The following is a 15,138-nucleotide window of genomic DNA, read 5'->3' as shown; positions in this document are numbered from 1 at the left end:
TGCGGTTATAAATACACCAGGCCCTTGTACCCAAATAGCCGTGACTCGTTTCACGTGTAGCTGAAGTGTAATTCCAAATGCACGGAGCCCCCGGGCAGCCCTACGTTCGGCCTTTGACAGACAGAATCAGAGCCCGCTCTTAGCATAAAGTTTTATTTCACCCCGACCCATGCTCTGTACAGTCTATACACATTGTACAATTAGAAACCAAAGGTTCCATTTTCACCGTGGGGTAAAACCCATGTTGTTCCTTATTTCGGATCTTCATAGCCCTTAGTGAAACGTGCATTGTAACAAACATGTTAACGGCACAAAAATGGACAGAACCAACCCCTTTTTCCAATGGATGGATACACGTTAACGGCACAAAAATGGACAGAACTGACCCTTTTTCCAACGGATGGATACACGTGGCTTTTAATGTTTGCTTCTTTGCTCCTGGAGGAGGCAACGCCAACTCAAGACCATGCCAGCTCCTCCTGTACTCACCCAAACCAGGTCCCTTAGCAGAGCCCTTGCTCTGGCTTGCCAAAGGCACGAAATAAGACCCCTCTGAACAGCATACTTTGCATGAGCCCTTAGACAACCTCCCTTCACACTTGCCTATGTGGTGAGAATGTGCTGTAAATTAGTTGCTTCTATGAGGGTTACTTAAAACTAACAAACATAAATGCAAGAGGATGGCAGTTAACCTTCCTAAACACTGGCAGTACTAAGTCCAAAGAAAAGCCATAAGATGATCTCTAAGCACCTTTAAAGTGCTCCATCTGACTTCCAAGACTGTAAAAAGAGCAATCTACCGGTTCTCTGCAAAGAGTAACAGCTGTTTTTCAACATGAATTGTCATGAAATAAGGTACTGATTGCTTTGGGGTTTGACTGGTCCTTTGTTTTGCTCTTTAAGAAATGGATGAGCTGACAGTTGCACCACCATAATTCCAGCTGACTTAACATGCAGCAAATCAGTACGTTCTGCTAAGTGCTTTCATTTTGGGTTGGTTCTTTGTTGTGGGCCTTTTTCACTTAAAGCAATGGAGCACATTTCACTATGTTGGCAAAGCGATACATTCTGAGAGGCTTTTCACCAAAAGCAGCTCGTCATCATTTGTACCCTTTGCCTCTTTCTGTCTACTGAATACAGAGATGGTTCTCCAACACAAATGCAACAGAAACCCCTCACAGTGGAGGCAACGGTATGATAGGCCAAGAATTTCAACAGCGGACTATTTCACATCAGTGTCTATCACAGCTACAGCTCTGAGACAGAGAGAAATATTTGCTGGCTGGAATGTACAGAAGAGGAGGGAAGCTTCTTCCCCCGATTCTCAGCATTCCCAAGGGTCCGATTCCAAAGTTTCCTCTGACACGACCCAAAGCATGGCTAAGCATCAAGCCACGTGGATGCTGTCTGACCAATACCTCGCTCAAGGAATGGCATGAGAAATACTTTGCAGCCACTGGAGACTTGCTTGAAAACTATATTAAGCGGCGATCCAGTTCTGTAGAAGTCTAAACCTTGCTATTTATATACCAGGAATGATTAACATGAGAGCAGCAACAATTCTTTTATTTCAAAAAATATGTTGTTTTTTTTCCTGCATTCTTCCAAACCATTTTAGCTACCATTATAAAAGTCAGCATCCAATCCTAGAGCAAATATCCAATGTTCCATATTTCTGGTCTTAAGTTAAGCACATTGAGAACGACCAGATCAGCCGCCTATAGCCAGCTCATGAGACACAATGTGAGCAATATAAGATGAAGCTGTAGTTCATAGTTTCATCTGTGTCTCACACTCAGCTTTACAGGACTCAGATCAGGCTGCTGACCATTCCACACAGATAATTGTTGTCCAACCGTGTCCTAACCTGAGATCTTCCTTTCATGAAAATACCCAATGACCCTTCAGACAGCTGAACCACTGCTATTTCATTACTAAAAATGATCTGCTCAAATTTTAGCAAACCTCTTCTAAAGAACAATTTTAAAAGACTTCTGATTTGCCACGGATATATGAGTATATGAAGAGCCACTTCAGTTAATCTCATGCCTTCCAGTGCTGTCTCATGAGGTAACAACCATCTTTTCCTGCTAGTGTTTTTGTCAGTAAAATGGTTCTTATTTAGTAAAAACAGAAATAGAGACATGACTTTTGTTTTTTTTCCTTAAAATATTGCACAAATAATTTAACTGCAAACAGTAGGAGACATTTAAAGCATTGATTTTTGTCAACATATGAACTCTATTGTATAGACACACTTTCTATTATACACTTAGTTCTTCTTTTTTAAACAAGACACTTTAATCCAGCATTTAAATAAACAAATACCTATACAATCTGTTACCATATCCCATTCGGAGTTCCAATAGGAGTTAGTTTTGTCTTTGTTTTAAAAGTTCATCTATCTGAGTCTTATACATGTTCTTCACATCCTCAAGATCTAGCCGGAGTTCTTCAGCTTCCTCTGCTTTCTCCCCATACATCTGAAGAATGGTATTGTACCTTTGATCCAAGTCCTGCAATAACACATAGTTTGCTATCAGATCGTCACTCAAAGATCTGCAGCTAGAACAGCATTCTTACACTACTAGGGAAAACAAGCAGAGTATCATTTTATCAAATTATATCAAACTATTCCACAGTGGTGCACAAAGCAAACTCTTTATGCTTCGACTCTCTGAATACAGCTGGATCCATCTAAATATGAGAAGGAGGAACTCCAGAGTTAAAAGTTCTTAAAAGAGTTGGTGCTGGTACAGAGGAATCAATGAAGCAACCTGAAGTTGAACTTCCACATGCATTAAAAATAAAACAGCAAATCACACTGAAATTTGACTATGGAAACGTTTTGATGTTCTGCATTAGTAGAACAGGAGTAATTTCCAAAACTATTCCAAAAGTGTTTCTAATATTAAAGCTCTAAGTTGTTTAGAGGACTAAAATACTCGTCCTGTTAACTATACCACCGCCACGCACAAATTCAGCCTCTAAATCACAGTCTCATAAATCCATGCTGTTTATCAAAACATCTCCTCTACTACAAAGATCTGCCTTTATGCGGCAGAAATGACCTCTCGTTAACTGAGCATGCAATCCTACGTAAAGCACAAGTCTTAACACAGACGTTTTGAAAGTGGCTGTCAGTCATGAAGTAGGGATCATCGGATTTTCTAATAAGCAAAGAAATCATTTATGATTACAGGCATATTAAATTGATAGAGGTATTAAAAAGAGCCCGTTACATCAGATTTACAACACAAATGCACTTACCTTTAACTGTGCACGCAGTTTTGGTATTTCCTTCACTTTTTCTTCAAGTTCATCATTTTGATTTGTTAATTTAACCAGTTCTTCTGCCATTATCGATCTAGTTTTTTCAAGGTTTCCGATTTCCAGCTAAAGGAAACGTTTCACAATTGAGAGATAATTACCTTTTTCATATTAAATGTTTTGAAACAGTAAAGACTTTTCATGAACTGGACAAAGAAATAGCATCTCCTAGAAGCACTCTCACTTTCTTCTCAGATCTGACCAGTGTTTTTTGCTTCATTTTGTTTCAGACAGGCAAGTTGGTTTTCCTGATCAGTCCTTGCCAAAACGAAAAAGCAACAAATGTTTCTCTTGCTCACCACTATCTACTTGGCCACTTTGCAGTGGCTTTCTGAATTAACAGAACTGACTGTCTGCAGTGAGGAGAAGCAACAAGCTTTTTGAGTATAAAACCAGCAAAACACAGCAGACTGCATTAATATTTAACCTTAAAAGTGCTGCATTTCATCTATAAAAGCATTAACTACAGTACCTGTAGATGTGAGATCTCTCCTTCTCTTAGTTTTAACTGTGATTGAAGGTTTTCAATTATACTTGAACCCGATCCCATCCTTATAGCATCATAAAGGTTGCTCCCACTGGTTGCTGTTGGTCCAAATGAGTGATCATGAGGATCATCCTACAAACAGAAAGGTTAGACAAGCTTAAGATCTCTTAAGTACCTGCTTTTAAATCCCCCCTCTCCTGAAGTATTACTTCATTTAAAAACTATAGTTATACTGTTAATAAGCAAGCACTCCAATATTTAATATTCATTTTTTTAAACAAAAACTTAAGGTGAATGTTTACAGGTTGAGATAGCTCCTTGCTGGCAAGTATTTATGTCATACAATCACCATTTAACTCAGACATTGACAACTGTATCCATATGAAAGCAGCAGGCTTCACAAAGACCAGAACAGTCAATGATACACAGCCTATAGAGTGGGCTTGTGACGTACACCAGGATTCCTTGTGAAGATAAATCAGTTAGTTTGACTTCTACCAATGTTATTCAAAGCTTCTGTCTGAAATTGGCCATGTGAACTCAGCACTGATATACATGTATATCTATCTGCAGTAAAAACCGTAGTCCTGTTGTCTTCCACATATGCTTATAGTAATAGACATCTCATAAGCAAATTCTCAAGAGTCATTTTCAATATTAATAAAGCTTCCTGAGGAGAAACAAGCACATCAAAAAAGCCAACATTACTGATATACAATACCTGTGACAGAAAAGAGGTCTGAAGACCTGCCATATCAACTCCACTTATGGAACTAGAGCGTGACATAGTTGGAGTGCTTGAAACAGTTTCAATTGTAAATGATTTCCGATCCTTAAATAAAAAAGAAAAGAAAAATCAACAAGGCAAACAAAATCACCACTTAGTTACAGAAAAAAAGATTACAGGATGGTGAAAGCCAGATTCTGTAAAAACAGATCACCTTTTCCTCCTCACCTAGTGAAAAACATGCAAGTTCAGTGATGAAGAACTGTTGTGCTACACTTACAGTCTTTGCTTAACTCTTCAGACTTTACAAGCAAAAAAGATACAAGCTGCAAACTACAACAAAATAATTTCTCTTTCAGTAGTCGAGGGAAATGCAGAAGCAGTTTTAAATGCCCAAATGCATCACAGGAAGAATAACAAAACCCAGAAGTACATCCCTTTTTGGAATGCATGTTAATTCTCTTTTTGCTTTTTCTTTCTTTTCATGTTTTTAAGATTGACTCTGAGATTTCTGATCTTACTGACATACCTTCCAAACAGACTGACCTCATTTACAGTCAGCATCTGAAAGTTTAGGACCCTCTGAAGGATAAAACTGTTACATTTTGGAACTAGAGAGAGGAAGTAACCAGCAACAGAAATAGTTTCACTTGAGTATCAACTGCTAATCAGATGTTACTGACGCTGCAAGACTATTTTGTGACTTAAGTGGAAGGCATGCAGTACATTACATACAACTATGCGAAACTCAGAACAGGAACTCAGTGGAAGCAATGCTTGCAGTCTAAGCAAAGGAGACAAGTCGCTTCAGAAGAAGATTCAGAAGATTAGAATAACCAATATCTGGTTTTTATCTATTCTCAGATTGAATGAATTACTACTCAAGACTTCCTTCAGCAAGTTCTACAAAAGCACATACTTTACACAAAATAAAAGGTAGGCACAGTAAAGAAAAAGCCAAATTCCTAATGTGTACACTCAGAATATACTGTACTGCCCTAAGGCTGTTTTGCTGCTTGCCACAGTTCTAGTTTTTAGATAGCTAACAGAATAATGATAGCCTCAATAAAACTGAATGGAAATGTTAGGCTTGAGTACCTTTTCCTTTGCTGCTTCTTGTGCAAAAATTGCCTTCTTTCTTTCCTGTTCAATCTTCATTTTCTCCATTTCTAACTGAGTAGTCAGCAGTGCCTACAAAAGTAAACACGGGTTGTTAACCCCCTGTTGGCACAGGTGTCAGTAACAGCTTAAAGCTGAAGTAGACTTGAGGTAGACAATACCTTTTCTTTCTTTGCATCTTCCAAAGTTCTTGCATACTCATCTTTGAGTTCTTCTAGTTCAACCTCATACCTACCATTGAAGAGGAAGAAAAAGTCAAGAAATAAGTATTCTGTATTTACTTCTGTTCTGATGTTGGCTGGAAAAGAGTTAATTTCTTTCATAAAGGTTTGCATGATACTGTGGTATGTATTTTTGATTAAAATAGAGGCGATAACACAAGAATGTTTTAGTTAATGCTGAGCAGTGCTTGCACAGTCAAAGACTTTTCAGCTTCTCATGCTGCCCCTCCAGCAGGGAGGCTGGGGGGGCACAAAAAGCCTGGAAGGGACACAGCCAGGACAGCTGACTTAAACTGGCCAAAGTGATATTCTGTACCATATATCATGCTCAGCAATGTCTTTATCAGCACAGTCGCTTCATAAAAGCATGGATTCAAGATGTTAAAGTACTATGAAGTGCCATGTTTCAGACAATCTCTAGCATGAAACAAAGTATCCTCAAGAAGTTGCCTGCTTTCTTAAGAACTGCCTTTTTTGTTTGTTTGTTTTTAAACAGTACTGTCAACACTCCGGGGAAAGAAATCAACACTCAAGGATCCAGCTTGAAGTCAACGAGCTCCTGCAAATGTTTCTACAATAGATGGTTTACTTCACTCTACTCACCTACTGTTTTCAACTTCCATTTTCTTCAGTTTATTTCTCTCCATTTCTACCTGAGCCTGGAGGCGACTATTCTCTTGCCTTAAGCGACTGTTCTGAGACTCAGTAGAAGACATCTGAACTTTATTAGACAGAAGCTCTTCTGTAGCAGCTCGTTCTCTCTCAGCAGCTGCTGCTAGAAGAGTTTGAGACTCACCTAATGTTAAAGACAAAAAACAAACAAACCAACACAGAATTTACTTTTTCTGCTCTCACACTTATAACATGGGTCAATTGTTTACGCATCAAAATGGAAGTTGAGGCATTTTTATGATATTTTTGAATCAACAATTTTTTTTCCTTTCTAAGTGCCAGTCTATCCTCAGTGTCTCAGTGTTCACGCCCCTTTTAGATGCTGTAAGTACATGCATACTGAAACACCTCTATCTTACAGTCACATTATCCCTTGTGTTTTCAAGAAAATCAGAGTGTTATGTACCTGAGAACTTCGGCAATACAACCTATATATCAGTTCCTTACAGGAACGTATTTTGTGCTTACCAATTCCAATTGACTCACCTGACCCTTGGGCAAACATTTTAACCTTTTAAATTTACTTTCAGTTGCTTTACATCTTCCAATGAGAGTCATACAGCTCAGTGTAAGCTACAAACATCTTACCAAGTCTGTCAGAAAGGTTCTTTTCCAGTTTTTCCCAAGCAGAGGTTTGTGCTCCCAGTGTGGCTTGCAAATTCTCTATCTGCCGGAGAAGAGGGCGTGTAGCAGAAGTAACACTTTGACTTAGTTCTTGGTTCCGGCTCTCTGCTTCCTGGAGTCTCTGAAATCACAAGTTTAATGTAGTAAAGCGTTATAACCATAAAGCGGATTTAAATGATATCACACAACTCATCTAAATACATCACATTCTAAAATCCTTCTGACTAAACTAACAGTAAAGCTGAAATCCCAGCAGAGAAATGCACCATTTTTAGATATGTGACAAAGCAAAAGCCCACACATTCGCATTTTCAAGAGGAGAAAGCAATTTATCCAATATCAGCATTCATTTCTGATGCTTGAAGCTTCCTGAATTAATCTGCTTTGCAAATTATCAGTTTATAACTGGCAGCACACTAAACGCTGCAGCAAAAGGCAAAGAATGCCCCTTACTTAGGTGACCTCTCTCCTCCTTATCCTCCACTTACACAATACTTATGATGCATGATTCTGCTCAGTTCCAGCCCCATATAAACAAAACCTTTTGTGCTCCAATATCATCTGTTATTAAATTTACTTTCCCTGGGGACACCACTTGAAGAACTTTGACAACAAAATATCTGAACTTTAACATAAAAAAAAATACTCTTAAGAAGCAGATAAGAGTCATTCGAAATGTATTTGCTAGCAATTTTAGAAGACAAGCTTAATGGCTGTACATTGTCTCATATTAGAACAACAGAATTAGATTTAAAATGCTTTAAAATTACAATTTCGTTTTCAATATTAAAGGCAACATCTTTTGATCACACATTTTTATTGTTCTCCTACATGGGAAAAAATATACCACAGGAAACTGGGGATATAAAACCTCTCTTTCAGGATATTTATGCAATGTAAATGTTTTGTTCCGTTTTTAGAGCCCTTCTTACAGATATGCCCTGGTATTGCTTATCTGCCAGAATACCTGCTGTAGTTCACTGATTTCCTGACGTAAATAGTCTTCTTTTCTCGCTGCCTGCTGTTCTGCACGTTGCAGAGCTACCCTCAGGTCTGCCACCTAGGTAAATAAGGTGTTGTCATTAATCTCTTACCAAACATTACAGTGCCATCTACAAATTGCTACAGTCCTCTACTGCTCTTAAACACGCTCAAACAGGATGTGTCTGCTTACAAGTTTAACACTTGAATTCTACCTATGAACAAATAGATAGAAATATCTATCCTCAAGAGTTGTGTCCAGTTAAAATTTCTTGACCTTTGCAACATGATACTAACACTACACACTTAGAATACAGACAGTCAAAGTCATTTTATTTAGACATCTAGAATTAAAAGTCTTAGAAATTAGTTCCATTTTCTTTTGTGCCTGGTATATTTATGGAAGATGTACTTGGCACCATCCATATGCACTGGTTTGTTCAATTAGGAAGCTTTATTCACCAAGTTTAAGACACACCTGAATTGCCAAAGCTTCTTGCTGCTGCCGTGCCTCATCCTTGGCCTTCTCCAGAGCTAACCCAAGCTCTTCCTTTGCCTTCATTTCCCGACTCAGGGCAGCTTCTTGTGCCTCACTGTCCTTTGTAGCATTAGCTTTATGAAGATCTGCAAGTTCTCTGTGGGAAAGAGAAAAGAAACAAACAGTGACTTCACAAATAGTTTCGTTATATATCATTGTAACATCTTGGAAGCACTGCATAAGAAGTAGACACCAAAACTGTAGAGTGGAATACAGACATAAATAAATGCCTACTTGTATGCACTGTCAAGTGCTGCCTGGACACTTCTGTTCCGTTCTTCAAGGTCTTCTACTTCTGCCTGAAGCTTAGCAAGATCCTTTTCTTGTCGCTCCACAACAATGTTCAGTTGTTTAATGCTGTCTCGATGCTGCTTCTCAAGGTCTTCCTTGCCATCAAGTACCTACCAGGGTGCCAACAAGAAGCATCATACTAATTCCAGTGCACAGGGTAGATCATATCATCTGAGCGAGGACAATGACAACTGTGGTAATTGAAAACAATTACTTTACACAAAATGACTGAAGTGACCTAATAATATCGTGCCAAAATAGAAAGGGAAGAGAAAAGGTCACCTCCCCAGAGTACACTTCACTACCGCAGTTTCACATACTTCCTTATGTTACATCTTCAGCTTTTAAGATCTTGATTTGAGTAACAAATCAGCAGTGCAAGTGCAAACAAGCAGCAGGAAAGAGATGTGACTGCAATTTGAAAGGACTGAAATTGCATCCCAGTGTTCCACTCATAAGAATTAGAAAAGTTTATCAGCAAAACAGAGTCCACCTACAGCTTCCCCAAAAGACTGAACTAAAAAGCTTCTGAGAAAAAAGCAAATCTTACCTGTTTCAAATGCTGCAACTCTTCTTCCATTTCCCTAATCTTTTTGTTCTGTTTTGCGTTAACATTTTCTCTTTCTTTCTCCTTTGCTCTTAATTTCTTAATAGTGTTGGAATTCTGAAGCTGTTGTTTGGAAAGTTTTTCTCCTGTGAAGAAAACACATAAAATTTAGCATCTATTGCCTGCTACTCTATGAACAGTCTTCAAACGATACATTTTCTTTGCCAAGTAACAAAGGCTTTAAGTTAAATACAGGACACTTCAAATTATTCTACAGATTTTATTATTATTATTCATACCTTCCTCCATCAATCCTTTGATTTGCTCTTCTTTTTCTTTCAGTAATTCAGCAGTTTCATTGGTATTAAGTCTAGTAGCCAACTCTTCTTTAACAGTCTTTACTTCCTAAATAACAGAACACAATAGTTAGGGTCTTCTAGTAGGATATATTTATGGATAAATGTATGGTTATTTCTGATCACCTTTTGCTTTCCCCCTCACTCTCAGTGCTCCTCATAAACAACACAGGTTGGAAGGGACCTCTGCAGGTTACCCGATCCAACATTGTATTTAAAGTAAAGCTAACTTCCCAGTCAAATGAGATTGTTCAGAGCTGTATTCCATCAAATTTTAACACCTCCAAGGGTTTGTTTCATTAAAAAGCTGATTACCTTTTTAGCTGCATCTCTTTCTTTGCATGCTAGCTGGAGCTTCTTTTCAGCATCTGCTATTCGCTGTGCAAACTCCTCCTTAAGAGATGAAATGCTGCTGGTCTCTTCTTTCATTCTAAACATTTCACTGCATTCAAAATTAACATTTCAGAACAGTTTGTGACATTCCAAACATTCTTCAACAGTTTAAATGCTTTTAAAACATGCTTATGATTTTCACACAAATCCGTAAGATGTACCAATTAAAGATCTTCATTAATCCACTAAGTTTCCAGTGAATGCAATAAAATGATAAATGGACCTCATAAGTTTTACCCCTTAATCAAGTTATTCCCAAATAACCTCTTAATCTGTATCATATACAGGAGAAATGAATACACCAATTTTTAAGTTAAGATCAATTTATTCATTAGGTAATACCTTCACGTATTACCTGTAAATGTCTAGAATTCATATTTGATAAGTAAACTGGCAAACTCAGCTGTTCATTTTGCATTTTAACTTGAGTTAAATAATTAATTCATACTTCAATTACAACCAGCCCTCCTACCCTGCTTTCACTGACTGTTTTAGTCAAAAAATGACACAGTAAATCAAGTTTATCTCTTTGTACCAGAGCAGTCAGTTTCCCTTAATAGCAGATTCCAGCCTTATAAGAAAGCCTTTTATTAATACCATAATCTGAGTTTCCCTTAATAGCAGATTCCAGTCTTATAAGAAAGACTTTTATTAATATCATAATCTGACTGCACATCTGATTCCCATTCATTACTGAAGCCCCTTTCATTAGCCCTCCCAAAAGAAGCTGTAGCCACATGAATTAACAACTTTAAGAAATACCATCACAGGACATGCAAGCATTACTTCCACCTGCCCCAAATACTGCATATCCCTTTGTTCTAGTAATAACTGGTATGTGTTTTACCATTTTGTCTACTGTGTGTACTACAGTAAAGTTACAGCTAGACCAATGACCATGTATACATCCATACTTACTCCTTTAAGTTATCATAAGCTTCTTCCAGCCGTGCCTTCTCTTTACTGGTACTCAGTAATTGTGTTTCCCTCTTCTCCAGTTTCTCAGTTAATGAATCAATCACCTGGACATTTTACAGATCGAGATTGGATGGATGGGACAATTAAAACACAAAGGAGCAGCTTCCCCTTTCCCCTCTCACCATTCCCTCCCCATATTGTTCAACATTAAACTTCTCAAGGTTTTCAGGAACATGAAGTCAGAATATCACCACGTGTCTGCTACGTTTACTTAGAACTGAGTCATTTCTAAACACGAGATTTCTATTCTAGAGCTCAAATAAAAACCCTTCTAAGCAAGCACATATGGCGGCTCAGCTGAGCTCCTCAACAAAATGAACAGCAGTTATATTTAATTACAAAGGTTTTAAACAGAGCCTATAGAACTATAGCTGATGTTAAACACTCTGATTTAACACTGTGCTCCTCATACCACTCTTTACAAAGTCACAGATTTATTCACATTTGAAGAGGCCTCTTCTGTGAAATGTTAATATTGGATGAGGGAAAACTAACTTTCAGACAGGTTTGGAGCTGATAAAAATTCATCTAATATCAGATTTTTGACAGCCAAATAGAGGGAAATAACACAAACGTATAAAAATATAAAGAAACCAAACAGATTCTATTAATGGATGGCATTATGTGGTCAACAAAAGACAAAAGTTGCTGTGGTCCATTAACTACTATTCAGTACATCAGGAAAAGTTACATAGACTTACGTAAACTTAAGGATATTCCATGACTGTGGAGTTTCCCTAACACTGACATTCTCTATAATTTAAAGAAACAAAAAAAGCTTTCTTTAAAATACAAATCATATTGTGGCTTCATGAGCCCTGTAAGCAATTATTTTTTCCTTATTAGGATTAGAAACAGCACTGGAATGGCAAAAATGCCTACAGGATGTGGCCAAGAGCAGGGCCTACCTATGTCACACACCATGCAAAAACACAATGTCTGAAACAAAATGCAAAAGAATATAGAGTGAAATATGCCAAGGCATATCAGAATTTAAAGAGAGAACAGAGTGGCAGGAAGGTGGCAGGAAATGGGACAAATAAAACAGTGCACACAAAGCTCAAGCTGAGCCTTCTACAGAGGAACTAGAAACATGGAGAAGAATCTATTTAAACTAGCCATGCAAATTCCTCCTGTTCACTATCAATACGTATGCCTTTCTTTGCCATTTAATGCCTAATACGCCTCCTTTTTCGAAGCAGACTAAAACCTGCTAAAAACACACATGAATTCATCTAGAACAAAGGACGTTTACACTACTACTGTCCTCAAAGATCACAAGTAACACTCCTGCAATGTAATCAGACTTTGACAGTTTGCAAACCTGGGGCAAAAATGCTTGCAAAAAATTACCCACATTACTGAGGTACTAAAGGCTCACAGGTTCACAAATCAAAGCAAAATACCTTAAGAAATCTCGTCCACCTTTCACAGAAAAAAGGAATTTGTATCAACCAATTAAATGAATACATTTGACTTTTCAGTACTTCCTGCTTGCCTGCATCAGCTGCAATTCTCAACACCGATAACTGAACATAAGTGAAACCCAAAATGCTTTGACCAGAAATTTCAGCAATATTTCAGCAATATTTTTCCACTGCAGAATATTAAATAATCTTCTACAGTTAATTCAGTATTAATCAATGCAGCTGTGGTAGGCTAATCTATTTAACACAAGAGTTTAGCTCAGAATCAGAAGATGTGCTTGCAGAACTTCTGCGCTTACCTTTTTAAGCTTTTCCATTTCAGAGTCCTCTTCCAGCACCTTTCCATCAGCATCAGGCTGAGGTTCAGCCTCCTCTTTCCCAGCCTGTTCCTCAGTTTGCACAGCAGACACCAAAACATCTGGCTGCTCAGAATTAACAGGTGTTGCACTTCTCCCACTCTCTTCCATCTCAGCTTCCTCAGTGTGTACCACAGGACTGTCATTCACATCTTCAGATTTACTTTTCAGGGTGTCAACCGTTTCTGTCTTTGGTGCAGAAGGACTGATAGCGACAGATGCTGAAGCACAAGCCTTGCCTGATAATTCATCATCCGAATTTATTTCACTTACACTTCGGCTATCTAAAGACTGCACACTAAATGAATCTATTCTTTCAAAAGCATCAGAGGAGCAGCCGCTTTCGGTCATTTTTTGAAAGTCATCCAAACGATTATAGTCTGCACAGGCAGATGTAGATAAAAGCTGAAATGATGTTTGCATTAGATGAAGACTAGATTTTGAATCTGCAGCTTCTTGTCTTGAACTTACTGAGCTTTCACTTATTACACTTTCATGGTCCAAAACTTCTATATCGCTAGTTGTGGATGTCCCTGAGGAGAAAGTGCTTATTGGGGGTGATGGTGTATTGCTTTGTCTGTCTTCAGTTTTTTGTTCCTTAGTTTCCAAGCCTGCATCTTTTGTACCTGTATTAAGAGGCTGTGAGTTGCTATCCAGCGCACCTCCAGCTCTATCTGTCCCCACACCGGATTTTTCATTAAGAGCATCCTCAGGTTCTTTCAAATTTAGAGCAGACACCTTTTCGTCAGCAACTTCATTTGTGCTTTCTTCATGCTCAGCATTAGATTTAAGCACAGAATTCTCTGCTAGTTTCTCCCTTGGACTATCAAGGTTTTTCAAGTCCACTAGGCCACCTACAGAGGAATCTTTCACTTCTGCCTCTGCAGTCACCAGTACTTCCTGCTGACTGAAGTGCTGAGGTTCCTTTAAAGTGCTTTTCACCTCCTCCTTGGGTCGCTGTGATTTGGCCGGAGGTTTGGACACCACTGGATTTTTCTGTATACTCTGAACGTCTGTTGGAGAGAGAAAGGCACTGAAGAAGTTTTCAGATTCATCTACTACCGCTCTCCTCACTGGTTTGGTGATTGCTGTTGGTGATACTGGCTGATTCTGAGGTTCTGCATTTGAACTTAAACCCCACGAAGAGGTATCCCATCCTCCACTTATGAGAGAATTTGTTCCTGAAACAAAGATATTGACCCAATTAAGGCTGAAATTATTCACTGTTTTGTATCTTCCTTATATGAACATGCAACAGGCTCAGCAGAAAAGTTTTCAATATCATATAAAGCAAATATTAACATGACCGCAAACAGCATCATTTTTGTTAATACTTCCTACCAAAGCTCGGAACTGACTTTTAGACAAAATAAAAGAAGGAAGACAACGTAATTTAAGGACTTAAGGTGGACAGAGACACCTCTAGCAAGTAAAACTATCCGAGCAAAGCAAACATACTCTCTCCATATTAAACAGTAACTTGAGCAAGGCAGGAAAGAAGCCACACAAAATTGTGGCAATAACGCCAAGACAGAGGATATCTGAGAGGAGATGGGGAGACGGTGAAGGGGAGAAGATCCATGCAGCCCATCAGGGAGTCCGGGAGAGGAGCCGCCCTCCCGCCCCACGCACTGCAAGCTCAGGCCCTGCAGCCACCCTGCTCACCGTCGCCGTAGTCGGGGATGACGGCGTCGGGCCAGGGGCTCTCCTCGGCCTGGATGTCCAACACCCGGTCTATAGACTTCTGGGCCTGGGACAGCGCCTGCTTGGCGAAGCTGGACAGCTGCGAGGCGTTGAACCAGCTCATCCTCCGCGCCGCCCGCTCCCGCTCGGAGGCGGCAGCCCCGGGCCACAGGAAAGGCCGCGGCCGCGACCCCCGGGCCCGTAGGACCCTCTTTCCGGCAGCGGCGGAGCCGGCGACCTCGGGCTCGGCTCCGCGCCTGCGCGCCCGCACGCTCCACGTCGCAAACAGCCCTCGCGCAGCCGCCAGCCGGCCCTCCGACACGTCGCGCAAGGCGGAGCGAGGCCTTCCGCCTCGGTACCTGTCATGGCGGAGAGGGTATCGCGTCCACTTCCGCCTCGGTGCCTGTC

At 39.5% G+C, this 15,138-nt stretch overlaps 1 protein-coding gene across 1 annotated transcript; it reads right to left on the bottom strand.

Annotated features, from left to right (window-relative positions):
- Window positions 1–141: 141 nt before the first annotated feature.
- On the bottom strand, window positions 142–15,003 carry TMF1 (TATA element modulatory factor 1). The gene is made up of 17 exons (XM_072347318.1): window positions 14,713–15,003; window positions 12,991–14,228; window positions 11,205–11,308; window positions 10,209–10,335; window positions 9,837–9,942; window positions 9,541–9,683; window positions 8,934–9,100; window positions 8,640–8,796; window positions 8,148–8,240; window positions 7,145–7,301; window positions 6,488–6,680; window positions 5,825–5,894; window positions 5,643–5,735; window positions 4,539–4,649; window positions 3,803–3,949; window positions 3,271–3,396; window positions 142–2,516 (listed from the first exon to the last, which is right to left on the bottom strand). Exons 1-17 carry the CDS (start codon window positions 14,852–14,854, stop codon window positions 2,373–2,375), a joined length of 3,318 nt encoding a protein of 1,105 aa, XP_072203419.1. The 5' UTR covers window positions 14,855–15,003; the 3' UTR covers window positions 142–2,372.
- Between the last annotated feature and the right edge of the window lie 135 nt (window positions 15,004–15,138).

This window comes from Excalfactoria chinensis, chromosome 12 (assembly GCF_039878825.1).
Source record: "Excalfactoria chinensis isolate bCotChi1 chromosome 12, bCotChi1.hap2, whole genome shotgun sequence".
Classification (NCBI taxonomy): Eukaryota; Metazoa; Chordata; class Aves; order Galliformes; family Phasianidae; genus Excalfactoria; species Excalfactoria chinensis.
The sequence above is the reverse complement of the archived record's forward strand: the minus strand, read 5'-3'. Positions and strand labels throughout refer to the sequence as shown.